We start from the raw sequence: 15,494 nt of genomic DNA on the forward strand, positions 1-15,494 counted from the left end.
TATCAAATATTTTACATCTGTAATTGTTTAAAAGCTTCAAATGAAAGATGGCCATTTGTTATGTACCAGACACCCACATTTATCCTTAAGTTTAGTATCTTCTATAGTAAAAAGAACAGGAGTACTTGTGGCACCTTAGAGACTAACAAATTTATTTGAGCATCAGCTTTTGTGGGCTACAGCCCACTTCATCAGATGCATGTAGTGGAAAATACAGTAGGAAGATGTGGGGGGAGGGGCGTGCGCGCGCGCACACACACACACACACACACACACACACAGAACATGAAACAATGGGTGTTACCATACACACTATAAGGAGAGTGATCAGTTAAGGTGAGCTATTATCATCAGGAGCGAAAAAACTGTTTGTAGTAGTAATGAAAATGGCCCATTTCCAGCAACTGACAAGGAACTGTGGGGGAGGGAGAGGGCGGAATAAGCATGGGGCTACTCTGAAATCTTCTATAGTGTAAACTATTAAGCCTAAAAGCCAAAATCCAGTTTACATTAATCCACAGTTGTAAGTAATACCTTAAAATAAGCTAGCTGTCTTTTGTCAATTTTTTCCCCAAGTAGAAAAAGGAAAGGTAGTGAGATTTCTTGGATACTCCCTCTTATCCACAATTTCTCCACTACACAGCCCCAGAATTAGTAACCCTCCCTTTTGGCCAAAAGCTGAAATGATTACTACTGCATGACACATTTGCTGTGTTTTCAGTGGTATGCTACACTATGCCTTGCTTGCATTGATGGTGCTCCACATTTTTATTAAGGAAGAGTAGCCCTATCAAAGATCAGAAAAGCAGTATTTCAGTCTAATTCTGAATGCTAAAACAAATATACATTCCAAGTAAGGTTCAGTAAAAAAAAAAAATTATGCAATGGAAGAAAGCAAACAGCTAGGAAGGAGCGATCTTGCTTTTGCAAGAGGAGCATGGAAGAACGGATGCCTATTCCAATTGTGACAGCAGGCTAGCTGCAAACATCTTGTCTGCTATGTTTCACTTAACTTCAAATGAGAACTTCAGATGGTTTGATTATTAAGTTTCAGTGTAGCTTGAGTACCCCTATTTGCACTGCTAACTGCTGTTTTGAAATTACTGAACAGCAATATGCAATCACATCCACACCCAGGATGACAATGCTGCAATTTCAGGGTCCTGTCATCTTCCTATATTCATAGTAATAGGTGCTTAATTTATACCACAGTCCTCACAAGGGGAGCTTTTAGGTGTTTGGGAAAGTATGCGCGTGTGCACACACACTGATATGGGACACAAGTTTTTTTTAAAACCAGACGTACAGTAGAACACATGGGAATACCAACCCTTTACTGATGTAGGTCTAAATACTGACTAATTATAGACATTAAGTACCTTTCCCAGAGTAAGAAGAGCTCCATATAGCTCAAAAGCATGTTTCTTTCACCAACAGCAGCTGGTCCAATAAATTATATTACCTCACCCACCTGGTCTCTCTAATTCTAGACATGACTCTCAGGAATTAGTATAACCAATAACTGATTAAAAGAGAGGCTATGGGGTATCTTTATTTCTCCCTTTAGGAGAACTGCAATTCAACCTGTGTTTGTTTTTTTAAATACTCAGTGATGCAAAAATGTAGATAGTGGATATGAATTAGTCTCACAGCAATTTAAATAGTTTCCTTCATTTAACATGTTAATAGAAACTATGATTTCCCCTACAGTGACTGGGCTAGACCACTGAATGGCATCCCAGAAGAAATAATGCTATCATAAGCTTACCAAATGCTGGTCATTGAGAAGATGCACCACCCTAGATGTCCAATCTCCCATGGGAACAAAGTCAGGAGAAGTTCTGTACAAACGCAGCAAGCACAAGGCAGCACTCTGCTTCACGCTATCCATGGTGTCGCTGAAAGATAAGAACACCTCTTTTCAGCCCAAAATAAGAGTCTTGGTACTACACAGTGGACCAGTATCTGGCCGTGCTTTTCACAGGCCACTAAACACTATTATCCAGAAGTAAACAAGAATGGAAACCACCGCAAGGGGTTTTAGTTTTTTTTTTTTTTTTTTAAAGGATTAGATCCCCTAGTTAATTATTCAAATTACTTTTGACTACTTTGAATGTGTTAAGTACTTTGATAAGTGGTTTAAAAATTTGGCTAGTTACACTAACTGGTGTAACTTCTTCTGTACTCTTTGCTAAACACTATTTGGCAACATAAAAGCAATAGTGAGACAACACTCCTTTGTCTCCTAAAGCAACAGTACACAGGAGATTTTTCTTCACTCTATAGCTGGAAGTACACTAGTGTTAGAGATGTGATAAGTCAGGGTAAAGCAATACCAATGATCTTCAGGCAGAATACATTTGAAATTAGAGAAGGGATGAGAGTGAAACCAGGATCTCAAGGTAGATGTTCAGGGTTGAAAAATGGTTTACAAATATTGTATGACCTTTTATTTCCCAGAGAAGAGATACCAAAAGATGCTGTTTGATGGAGAGCACCATCAAACTTCATATACTTAATTTGCCTTGTTCATTAAGAATAACTCACAATCTTTAGGAAACGTGATTCATGAACAAGCTAATACATTTAAATTTCTAGAGCATTACTTGATTTCCATAGCGGTATCCTGCTTGGTACCACATTATGGAAAAGACGGTTACTCACCGTAGTAACTGTTGTTCTTCGAGATGTGTTGCTCCTATCCATTCCAGTTAGGTGTGCGTGCCGCGCGTGCACGGCTCTTCGGAAGATTTTTACCCTAGCAACACTCGGTGGGTCGGCTGGGCGCCCGCTGGAGTGGCGCCGCTATAGCGCAGGATATATACCCCTGCCGACCCATCCGCTCCTCAGTTCCTTCTTGCCGGCTACTCCGACAGTGGGGAAGGAGGGCGGGTCTGGAATGGATAGGAGCAACACATCTCGAAGAACAACAGTTACTACGGTGAGTAACCGTCTTTTCTTCTTCGAGTGATTGCTCCTATGCATTCCAGTTAGGTGATTCCCAAGCCTTACGTAGGCGGTGGGGTCGGAGTTAGATGTTGCAGAACGCAAAACTGCTGAGCCAAAGGCTGCATCAGCTCTGGACTCTTGGACCAATGAGGCCAAGGTGTGGACCGAGGACCAGGTAGCTGCACGACCCATCCCCTGAAAGGGTATGTGAGCCAGGCAGGCCGCAGAGAAGCCTGAGCCCTGGTGGAATGTGCAGTAAGGTGGCTCTATGGAACATGGGCCAAACCACAGGAGGTGCGGATGCACAACGTCATTGAAGATGAAATCCTCTAGGAGGAGACAGGTATGCCCTTCGTCCAGTATGCCGGTACGACGAAGGTTTTGGGGGCGTTACGAGAGGGCTCTGTCCACTAGATATACAGATGTCGAAGGAGGGCAATTGTTGCTCTCCTTGCAAAGAGTGGCTTCGGAAGAAGACCGAAAGGAAGATATCCTGGTAGATAGAAAAGGCAGACACCTCCTTAGGGAGGCAGGTCGGACGTGGTAATAACTGCCCTTGTCCTTGAGGAAGACAGTATACCGTGGGACCATTGTGAGAGCCTGAAGCTCAGAGACTCGTCTGGCCGCAGGAAAGGCTACAGGAAAACTGTCTTGCAGGACAGGTATATCAATTAGCATGTTGACATTGGCTCGAATAGGGCAGTCAGAAAACTGGTTAGAACCAGGTTGAAGACCCAGGTTTATGGCGGGGCCCCACTGGGGGGGGCCATAAACGCTCCAAGCCCTGAGGAACCAGATGGAATGGATCGGGACCTTGGCGGGAGAAACATTGCGTGTTTTGGAGCAGCAGGAGAAACGCTTCCACTTGGCAGAGACCTTAACCGAGTGGAAGATTTTCTACCACCCCGGAGAATCCTGTAGAACCGAGGCAGAACAACGTAACTCGGATCGGTTTAGGCACGCAGGAGACCTGCTGTGAGGTGCAGGATTACAAGACCGGGTGGTGAAGCTTGCCGTGATCCCGCGTCATGGGGTCTGGGCAAAGAGGGTTGGTTACCGACAGGTGTAGCAACATGGTGTACCAGTGCTGCCCAGGTTACGCTGGAGCGATCACGATCAAGGGCGCTCTGTCCCTGCGGAGTATTAGCAGGACCCTGTGAACCAGCGGGAACAGTGGAAAAGCGTACGGCAGATGGCTGATCCAGGGCCTCAGGAAAATCCTCCAAGACCGAGCCTGGGGAGAGGCCTTGGAATGAGGAGAGCGTCTCTCTCTTTTCGTTCTCGCGAGAGCGAAGAGGGCTATGCGGGGAAAGACCCACTTCCGGAAAACGGAATGGATAGTGTCCGGAGGAAACGACCACTTGTGAGACAGGAAGGATCTGCTGAGGCGATCCGCCAGCTGAAACGCCTGGTATACAAGGCAGACCGCTCTCAGCTCTCGGACATTGATGTGTAAGGCCAGCTCTTGCGCCGACCGAAGGCCGTGAGTGCGAAAACTGAGCTAGGTGAGCACCCAGCCGAGAGATGGGGTGTCTGTCATGAGGGACCCCGAGGGGTGAATAGAACAGCATCCCTGGATACACCAGGGAGGGCGCTGACTCCCGGTCGAGGGAGCCTAGGATGCTCGGGGGGAACGAGACGACCACGAGTATGCTATCTCTACCCGGGTGGCACACCCAGGTGAGCCACGATTGAAGTGGACGGAGGCGAAGCCTGGCGTGTTCGGTTGCAAACGTGCAGACAGCCATGTGGCTCAGGAAACTTAGGCAAGTGCGGGCCAAAGTTGGCGGGAAGGTCCGTAGACCTTGTACAATTGTTACCCTCAGCTGAAACCAAGGCTGAGGTAAGCAGGCTCTGGCGAGTCTGGAGTCCAGGATGGCCCCAATGAATTCCCTTCCCTGTGTGGGAATCAGAGTGGATTTTTCTATTGATCATCAGGCCTAGACCCAGGAATAGGACCGTGTCGATGCCCACATGACTGGTAACTTGGGCCCGGTGGTCCTTCGAATGAGCCACTCGTCTAGATACGGAGGACGTGTATCCGACGGCGGCGAAGACAAACAGCCATGCACTTTGAATACACCTGGGATGTATAGAGGCCAACCGGGAGGGCCGTACACTGGAAACGACGGTAGGCCCCAAACCGAGGGTACCTTCAGTGCGGAGGAGAAATGGCGACTTGAAAACACGCGCCCTTCATATCGAGGGCGGCGTACCCGTCTCCGGGATCGAAGGATGGGATGACGGTCCCCCTGGGTACCATGCGGAACTTATCTGCATCGTGACTTGATGAGTTCCTGCAGGTCTAGGTAAGGTCTGAGACCTCCCTTCGCCTAGGGGATTAGGTTTCGCCCTTAGGTACCTCCTGTATAGCTGCAATGAAGAGGAGCGTCCGCACCTCTTGCCAGAGGAATCGCTCGTGAGAGGGGTCCTTAGGAGGGATGAGGATGGGTAGGCTTTTGCCCCACTGGTGGTCAGAAGGACCCTAATATCGGCTCCCTTGGAGTCCTGAATGACTCCCACGACCGTATAAGCCACGCCCGCTGGCAAAGTCCTGACTTTGTCAAGGCGCAGGGTAAGAGCGGAGGCTGGAGACGGAAACGTTGGCGCTGAATCACCGGCGTGTGCATGCCAAGAGAGAGAGATCGCAAAGTGACCCTGCTGCCCTTTAGGCTTTGCAGCCTAGGGCCAGCGTTTTCAGAGAACAGGCCTGTGCCGTTGAAGGGCAAGTCCTGTATAGTGTGCCGCAGCTGCGAGGGAAGGCTCGATAACTGGAGCCAAGAAACGCGCCTCGTGGCAACACCCGAGGCCAGAGTCGTGGCAGCGGAGTCAGCTGCGTCCAACGAGGCCTGGAGGGAAGCTCTCTCCAGCTCCGTCCTTTGCTGCAGGAGGGCATCGAACTCTTGACGGGAGTTCCGAAGAACCGACTCTGTAAATTTGCCCACCGCCACCCATAGTAGCGGCTAAGCAGGGCCTGCTGGTTCGCTACACGAAGTTGCAGGGCCCCCTCCGGGTACATCGTACGGCCCAGTAAGACCACACGCCCAGCCTCTTTGGATTTAGGGGTGGTTGCGTTTCAATTAGAGGAGGGCCGGAGGGGTATGTTCCTGCCCCCGCCTCACCTGGGGAGGAGGAAGAAGAAAGGCCAGGGACAAGCGGGTCCTGTGTGGCTCGAGCTCCTGGACGACTTCCTGATCCGGTGGGATCTGGGAGCCTGATGCCGAACCGGGGCTTGCTCTGTACCGTTCGGAGGGGGACGACTAATTGTCGCCTCTGGCACCCAGTGTTCCGAGGGAACGGAGCGAGATGGGATCACCGGTACGCCTCTGGCGTGGGAGTACACCCAAGGCGTCCAGAATGACCACTGATATGTCTCCTGGAAGACTCTGGAGGGCACATCGGAAAACAGAGTACTACGCATATGAAGTGTCCGCACGGGACGACTCTGATGCGTGGCTGGATGGCCCTGGAGGAGCTGAAGAGCCCTTGGTAGAGTCCCCGTCTCTAACTGACGTCGCTCGATGCGGCACCGGGGATCGGTACCGGGAGACCTACCAGTACCGAGAACGGGACCCCGCCACCAGAGCTGTGCCGGGCGGTCGACCGAGAGCCCAAGGCTCGATGATCAGGAGTGGCTACGGGCGTCCTGGTGCCTGGGGCGGCGCCGGGAGCTGGATCGGTGCTGAGTGTACCGGACCGGCGAACGGGACGCTGACCGGTGCCGCGAGTACTCCTGGTACCGACATGGAGAATGGTGCCGAGACTGTGAGCGGCGTCGGGACTTAGCTCGGTGGCGGGACCGAGAACATCTGCGGGACCGCGATCGTGAACGGTGCCAGTCTGCGGTGCCGACGGAGGGTGGTCTGATCAAGGCAGGCTTGCCCATCGACTATGTAACCCGCACCAGCGGTGCCGGGGGTTGAGGCAGCGCAGACGCTGCCATTGCAATCAGCTCCCTCGCCGTGGCCACTGTCTCCGGCGTGGAGGGAACAGTGAGCCCGACCATAGCTCGCACCACGAACGCAGCTTCATAGCGAGCTCGACCACAGTCCGTACCGGGGAGTGTTCCAGCCCCGGACTTGACGACTTTTGTCTGGCCGGAGTGAATGGTGCGGGTATTGTCGGTGCCGCGGCAGACATCGGTGCCGGGCGAACCGACCGAGCATCGCGCTCGGCTGCGGAGCAGGCGGCTCGGACGCAGCTTCATAGCGAGCTCGACCACGGTCCGTACCGGGGAGCTGTCCAGCACCGGACTCGACGGCTCTTGCCTGGCCGGAGTTAATGGTGCGGGTATTGTCGGTGCCGCGGCAGACATCGGTGCCGGGCGATCCGACTGAACATGGCGCTCGGCTGCAGAGCAGGCATCTCGGACGCAGCTTCAGAGCGAGCTCGACCACGGTCCGTACCGGGGAGCTTTCCAGCACCGGACTCGACGGCTCTTGCCTGGCCGGAGTTAATGGTGCGGGTATTGTCGGTGCCGCAGCAGACATCGGTGCCGGGCGATCCGACTGAACATGGCGCTCGGCTGCAGAGCAGGCATCTCGGACGCAGCTTCAGAGCGAGCTCGACCACGGTCCATACCGGGGAGCTTTCCAGCACCGGACTCAACGGCTCTTGCCTGGCCAGAGTTAATGGTGCGGGGATTGTCGGTGCCGCGGCAGACCTCGGTGCCGGGCGATCCGACTGAGCATAGCGCTCGGCTGCGGAGCTGGCGGCTCGGACGCAGCAAGGATATTGTGCCTCTTCATCCTCCAGGAGAGGGATCCATGCCGAGGGTACGTCGGAGCCAGCGACGGTCGGTGCCCAGAGGCCTTGGCGGTACCGGCGATCCGGTGCCGAGGGAGCGCGCCTGGAAGACTAACTAGTGCTTGGCGCCGAGAGCGGAGGAGCAAGAGCTGCCTGCCTCAGGAGCTGTTTAAGACGAAAGCCCCGCTCCCCTTTGTTCTTGGATTAAAGGCCTCACAAATGCGGCACTTATCTGTGAGGTGAGATCCCTCGAGGCACTTAGGAGAGGCTCTCTTGTCGGCAGCGGCCTATGGCCGGCCGAGCATCAGAAAACCCTGTGGACCGGGCATCGGACCCGGCACCGGGTGAGGGGAAGGGGATAAACCCCGAACCCCTGTGAAATAAATACACTATACTATTCTACAAACAAAGAAAATTAACTATAACTATAAACATAACGAGAGAAAACTACGAGTAGCTAGGGAAGTGGAGGTCAGCTAAGCTGTGCTCCACTGTTCCAACGGCCGTCACGGGCGGAAAGAAGGAACTGAGGAGCGGATGGGTCGGCAGGGGTATATATCCTGCGCTATAGCGGTGCCACTCCAGGGGGCGCCCAGCCGACCCACCGAGTGTTGCTAGGGTAAAAATCTTCCGAAGAGCCGTGCACGCGCGGCGCGCACACCTAACTGGAATGCATAGGAGCAATCACTCGAAGAAGAACTAAACATTTTCCTTTCAGCCACATGACTTAAGACAAAATTAAATGCAGCCCTTTATTGTATGGGGAACTGGTAGCAAATCCTAAATTTAGATTATTTAACACTAAAATCTGAATAACTTTTGAAATCCAACAAGGACAAAACCCTGAGGGCTAAACTGTCTTGCTTTCTCATGAAATTCTGTTCAGGCTTGGCTGAGCTCTGCAATGTTCAATCACCATTTATTTACCTTCTGTTGCTTGTGTACATCAGGAAAGTCAAAGTAACTGACTAGGATTATTCTAACAAGCCAGGCCCATGCTGCTGTTGCTACAGCAACAGTATTACCACAACCCTGTACTAGGAGTAACTGGAAAATGCCAGAGCATTCGTGGAAGTGACCAGGGAGAGGAAGGGGAAGGAGAGAGTCTTGCAGAGCCTGCTCCCTTCAGATCCAATACATGACTTAGTGTCCCAGCCTCCTTTGGGTGCCAACGCATGAGGCAGAAGCTCTAGGACTGCCTATGAGAGGATGGTGGATCCCTTGATGAAGATATGATAGGGTATTGTTAGTTGCACACAAAGAAAATAGGTAGAAATTAAAAAAAAAATACACTGAGGAAGTTGCATACAAAAAAATCTTTGGAAGAATGGTTTTTAAGTGGCAAAGTCAAGCTCTTAAGTTAGAAAATGTTAGATTTACAATTGCATGTGCACAATTAAGGTTGCATGTGCATTGTGTTGCAATTTCTAATTATATGATCATACGCAATTTTTTCCACAGGATCCTTGGCATATTTCAGTGCCCAGGATGAACAAAGACAGAATTAATCTTGCACAAGCAAGTACATCTGGCACTATCTGGAGGGCTTGACTTTACAACCCAATTATCTTATTAGTATTCAATACATTCAATTATTTTTCTATTACAATAATGAGAGGTGAATGAGGCAACCAAAAATCTAGTTAGTATTTCAAAAAGTGTATGAGAAGGATCCATACAAATTAAGAGTACTTAATACTAATAAAGAAAGCAGAATTGAACTGAATTACTACCTGGAGGTTATTTCTTTTAAGTCCTGAGAATTCTCATGAACATAGGCCTAGTCCTGTGATCATAATTTCTTATTACACAGTTACTGATGAGAATTCCAGTCAGATAATAGTTGCAAAACTTTTGTTTGGGCCACGGACTTGCTGGGCAAAACAGGGAAAAAAGATAAGTGGCAATTTAAAAGGGAAAAAAAAAAAAAGAGTCACTCAAATGATTTCCTGTGGATATAAAACCTTGCCTATTCCTATGTATACCTAGAAAGGAAATGTGGATTTTGGGGAAGCTTGAATATAGAGTGGGGAGGGGGGGGGGGAGTTTTCACCTTCCTAATGAAATCATAGACACCAATAATGAGCTTCCAATGAAGTACATTTCTAATAAGGAAATCTGTAGTTGAAATATGGTGTTTTCAGATTCATTCACTGCCCATTTTATTAGGATTTATCTGAACAGGAAAAAGGAAACAGCTTTTGTTTTCCAGAATATTTTGCCTGGGATCATACTTCTGGGACAAAAAGTAGATACTTTTTAAAAAAAAAAATCACGTGGATAATGAACTGGACTCTGCAAAAAAATGCAATTTGGGTTATTAGCCAAGAGGTAATTAGGGCAACATTTTTTAACTTGTTAAATTAGTTAAGTTTCGATATTGATGTTCAGTCACTTAAGCAAACAACCTGATTTTCAGATGTGTTGAGCACTTACCTTCAGTTCCTAATGACAGCAATTGGCACCTCTAGAACATCAGGTCACTTAGGTGCGTAAATATGGCTTTCGACCCTTAACTTCATGCTGAGAACCACTAGTACTACCTATCGTTGTGCAGTTGTTTCAAATACAATACAATACATACCCAGCTACAAGTATTTTTGGAATTTCTCCAGCAAATGCTTCTGCCATTTCCCGGCTACCCACATTGGCTATACAATGCAAAGCTAGTCCCATGAAGGTGGGGTTGCGGCTGGCCAGGTCATTCTTGATTGCATTGTTTATCAAGCGGATCAGCTCACTGTTGGAGTTCACTAGCACGGAGATGAAAAGATATCCCTATGGTTCAGAAAAGGGACAAGAAAAAGTAATATTTCTGATAAATCAAGTCAGCTAAAACTAATTTTATGTCATTTGCTAATATTGTAAAGTATCCTATGTACTCATGCAATTCCCCTCCAGCAATACTTGTCCTTACAGCTCTCCCAAGAGTTGTGCGTAAATAAGTCCCTGGAGTTTTACTCCAATAATAGAATAAAGAGGTCCAGAGTTGCAGAGTACAATAGCAATGTCTTGGGGGGGGAGGGGGGGGGAAATCACATGTACATTCCACCCAAATCATATATTTTGCTCCTCAAAGACCCAAGCGCTGCTCAGTACTTGTCATACACCATCACTTCACATGCACCTAGTGAACGCTAGTTTTCCTCAGTCTAAAATGTCTAATGTTCTACTTGAAGAAAGTATCTTGTCTAATGGAATGTGTTTCTTGATAAGGTACATTAAAAAATGTAACATGACTAGTCTTCTGTTGCAGTTAGTGCAATATTTATTTTAGAGATTAAAAAGGCAAGAAAATCCATCAAAGTTATTTATCCAAACAAGTAAAGGACTCATCTGTACAGCTAAAAGTTACTCTGCAATCCCAGCTAGAACCAAGCTAAGACCATGCAGAAATAAGGCAAGGGGGAAAAAAAAGACTATTTATTTAAGCAGCTAGTTATATAGTGAGGCAGGACAGGACAGGCAACTAGGCAGTATGATATTTCATAGATATTTCCTTCTTCAGGGCTGATAAATTACTCACAATTTGTTTCTCTGTGTATCTGTTAGAACTCAGTAGGTTTACAGCCTCCATGTGGCCAAAGTCAATATCATGCCCCAGGAGGAAGATGAAAAGTAGCTTGCAGACATACTTTTTCTTACTGTAGCCATCCAGAGCCTTGTCACCTATTAAACAATTAAGAAAAAAACATATTTGAAAACCAAGACTCTTTGAAATGCAGCACAGACCAACATTTGGATATCTCCGTATGGCCACACACTAGCATTCTAGTAGCACACGGTATTATTCAAGTACTGCAGCATGTGCTAAATGTTGTTTCAAGAGTTGTAGTTTTATCCTGTCAGGTTTCATTATTTATGTTTAAGGTTCTTTTGATCCATTAGACGGGAGAATCTATGCAAGTGCTTATTACACAATACAAAAGTTACTGGGTAGCTTGACTACATATTCTGATAGACACTTCTGACTGTAAAAAAATATATCAATACATTCAGATTTAAAACAACCTACAGTGGCGTACAATACTTTTGAACTAAGCTGCAAAGCAAGCAAACACTGATCCGATGTCTCTACAAAACACCGGTAACTGAATATACTAGGGCTGTCGATTAATCGTAATTAACTCACGCGATTAACTCAAAAAAATTAATCGTGAAATCATACTGTTAAACAATAGACTACCAACTGAAATTTATTAAATAAATATTTCCGATGTTTTTCTACATTTTCATATACACTGTATTCTGTGCTGTAACTGAAATCAAAGTGTAAATTATTTTTATCACAAATATTTGCACTGTAAAAACGATAGATAAAATAGTGTATTTCAATTCATTTCATACAAGTACTGTAGTGCAATCTCTTTGTCGTGAAAGTGCAACTTACAAATGTAAATTTTATTTTGTTACATAACTGCACTCAAAAACAAAAAGTCCACTCAATCCTACTTCTTGGTCAGCCAAATAGCTAAGACAAAAGTTTGTTTACATTTACATGAGATAATGCTGCCCTCTTCTTATTTACAATGTCACCAAAAAGTGAGAACAGGCATTTACATGGCACTTTTGTAGCCAGCATTGCAACGTATTTACGTGCCAGGCATGCTAAACATTCATACGCACCTTCCTGTTTCGGACACCATTCCAGAGGACATCCTTCTATGCTGATGTCGCTCATTAAAAAAATAAAATGTGTTAATTAAATTTGTGACTGAACTCCTTGGGGGAGAATTTTAGGTCCCCTGCTCTGTTTTACCCACATTCTGCCATATATTTCATGTTATAGTAGTTTCTGATGATGACCCAGCACATGTTGTTCGTTTTAAGAACTCTTTCACTGAAAATTTGACAAAACACAAAGAAGGTAGCAATGTACGATTTCTAAAAATAGCTACAGCACTCAACCCAAGGTTTAAGAATCTGAAGTGCCTTCCAAAATCTGAGAGGGACGAGGTGTGGAGCATGCTTTCAGAAGTCTTAAAAGAGCAACACTCCAATGCAGAAACTACAGAACCCGAACCACCAAAAAAGAAAATCAACCTTCTGCTGGTGATATCTGACTCAGTTAATGAAAATGAACATGTGTCGGTCTGCACTTCTTTGGATTGTTATTGAGCAGAATCTGTCATCAGTATGGAAGCATGTCCTCTGGAATGGTGGTTGAAGCATCAAGGGACATATGAATCTTTAGCAAATCTGGCATGTAAATATCTTGCAATGTTGGGGACAATAGGGCTACGAGAATACCTGATCTCACTTTCAGGTGACATTGTAAACAAGAAGCGGGCAGCATTATCTTCTGCAAATGTGAACAAACTTGTTTGTCTGAGCGATTGGCTGAACAAGAAGTAGGACTGAGTGGACTTGCAGGCTCTAAAATTTTACATTGTTTTATTTTTTAATCCAGTTTTTTAATACATAATTCTACCTTTATAAGTTCAACTTTCATGATAAAGTATCAGAGGGGTAGCCATGTTAGTCTGGATCTGTAAAAGCAGCAAAGAGTCTTGTGGCATCTTATAGACTAACAGACATTTGGGAGCATGAGCTTTCGTGGGTGAATACCCACTTCGTCGGATGCACGTAGTAGAGAGCTACATGCATCCGACGAAGTGGGTATTCAACCATGAAAGCTCATGCTCCCAAACATCTGTTAGTCTATAAGGTGCCACAAGACACTCTGCTGCTTTCATGATAAAGAGTTTGCTCTACAGTACTTGTATTAGGTGAATCGAAAATTCACATTTTTTTGTTTTTTACAGTGCAAATACTTGTAATCAAAAATAAATAAAAAGTGAGCACTGTACACTTTGTATTGTGTTGTAATTGAAATCAATATATTTGAAAAAGTAGAAAACATCAAAAAATATTTGCATAAATGGTATTCTATTATCTTTTGAATTGTACGAATAATCTTTTTAATCGTTTGACAGCCCTAGAATATACAAATATCAGTTTTGCCCCACAATCTGTGGAAATGGCAAAAGCCCAATACTCTGGATTAAGGCATTTAAGTATTCTGCAACAGTTAATGCACACATCAGGAAATGGAGGAAGAGTCTGACAAAAAAAATTATTTTGATTATGCCTTTTTTAAAGTTTGAAACATTACACTGACTATCATGTGTAAAGGCCATAAGCTAAGATTAAGTTCCTCTTGATTACATGCTATCCAGTCAGCTTTACACGTCAAATTTCAAAATGGTTTAGATTACAAGGTTAAGGTGTTTTGTTTAAAAAAAAAAAAAAGGGGGGGGGGGAGCGGGGAAGAGTTTACCTTTTATGGTTGTAGTACAGACCTCTAAAATATGTACTTCTGAAAGCTCATCAGCATTATTTTCCAACCTTACTTTCTTTGTTAAAATCCTGTTGTAGCGAACCGATGACTAAATGGGAGGGGGGATATGACAGAGATCTATAAAATCATGAACGTTGTGGAGAAATGAATAACGAATACTTTATGTGAATACTCCTTCACATAACACAAGAACTAGGGGTAACCAAGTGAACTTAATAGGCAGCAGGTTTAAAATAAACGTAAGGAATTACTTCTTCACACAACGCATAGTCAACACGTGCAACTCATTGCCAGGGGATGTTGTGAAGGCCAAAAGTATAACTGGGTTCAAAGAAGAATTAGATAAGTTCATAGAGGATGGCTAATAGGTCCATCAGTGGCTAAGATGTCAGGGACACAATCCCCATGCTCAGTGTCCCCCTAAACCTCCAAAAATCAATCAATCAATAAATAAATAATGGGACTGGATGACAAGGGATGGATCACTCAATAAATTGCCCTGGTTCTGTTCATTCCCTCTGAATCATCTGGCACCAGCCGCTGTCGGAAGACAGGATACTGGGCTAGATGGACCATTGGTCTAACACAGTATGGTCATTCTTATGCACTGAACAGTATAGCCAAAGCCAGCTGGCTGTAAGTGCAATCTTTCCGGCAGATCTGTTACAGTATAGGAATTATTTTCTTGTAGAGAAACATGAACATTGTGCCTTTTGGCCAACAGCCTCTTCCTTTCCCCATTCAAGCCTACAAGGAAATGTCTAATGATCAGACAGTTTCCTAGAGTTCTGTCTGTGTAACAAAATTTCTGGGAAAGCTTCTTCCCAGAAGCTTTTAAAAACTTTTCAGCTATTTTTGCCTCACTCAGAGTGAAACAGATATTTCTGTCAAATCAATGACCATTCTTTTTTGATGGGCAGCATTAGTCAGCACAGAATTGTATGGAATAAAGCCTTATATGAAAGGTTACATTATCCCCAAATCAGCAAAACCTAACACACTGCATGTATTTAACAGGCTGAGAAGTGATCAGCTAAACCTACAGGCCAGTAGGCCAGTTTTCAAACAAATCCATGTTTATGTAGTTAAAGAGGGGACCCTGATTTTCAGAGGTGCAAAGTACCCACAACTCACTGACAGGTACTGATAATCAGGCCATTTAATTTGGTGGTTAAATATTGAGGAACTTCAGCATTCACGTCTATGAAGATTTCCAAAATTGTTAAGAGCTTCTATTACATAAATTCAGTTAGTTACAGTTGACATAGCAAGCTCAGTGACTGCACAAAATGTCATAGACGAGTGCCTGGCATATTACAGATTATGCCTACTGGCTGCAGTATTGCCAAAAAACCTGGGTGAGGCTCCGAAAAGCCATAAGATTGGGGGAGTGGAGGGGGATTGGGAGAGGGAGATATTTGCTTTTTCAGCCTTGAGGGTCCAAATTTTCAAGTTTCTCTACAAGCATGAAGGCTAACAATTTTTTAAAATTATAGTG

The 15,494-nt window shown here is 45.6% G+C and overlaps 1 protein-coding gene across 4 annotated transcripts in view; it reads right to left on the minus strand.

Moving 5' to 3' along the window:
- The window catches only part of AP2A2 (adaptor related protein complex 2 subunit alpha 2), a 107,188-nt gene that overhangs the window by 43,224 nt on the left and 48,470 nt on the right, over positions 1-15,494 (minus strand). For all 4 annotated transcript variants that reach the window (XM_045013948.1, XM_045013946.1, XM_045013945.1 and 1 more), the window contains exons 3-5: positions 11,222-11,364; positions 10,280-10,473; positions 1,769-1,898 (exon numbers count right to left, since the gene is read on the minus strand). In XM_045013948.1, the coding sequence (XP_044869883.1) occupies positions 1,769-1,898; positions 10,280-10,473; positions 11,222-11,364 (467 nt within the window). The remainder of the gene's footprint in view (positions 1-1,768; positions 1,899-10,279; positions 10,474-11,221; positions 11,365-15,494) is intronic.

This window comes from Mauremys mutica, chromosome 4 (assembly GCF_020497125.1).
Source record: "Mauremys mutica isolate MM-2020 ecotype Southern chromosome 4, ASM2049712v1, whole genome shotgun sequence".
NCBI classification, from domain to species: domain Eukaryota; kingdom Metazoa; phylum Chordata; order Testudines; family Geoemydidae; genus Mauremys; species Mauremys mutica.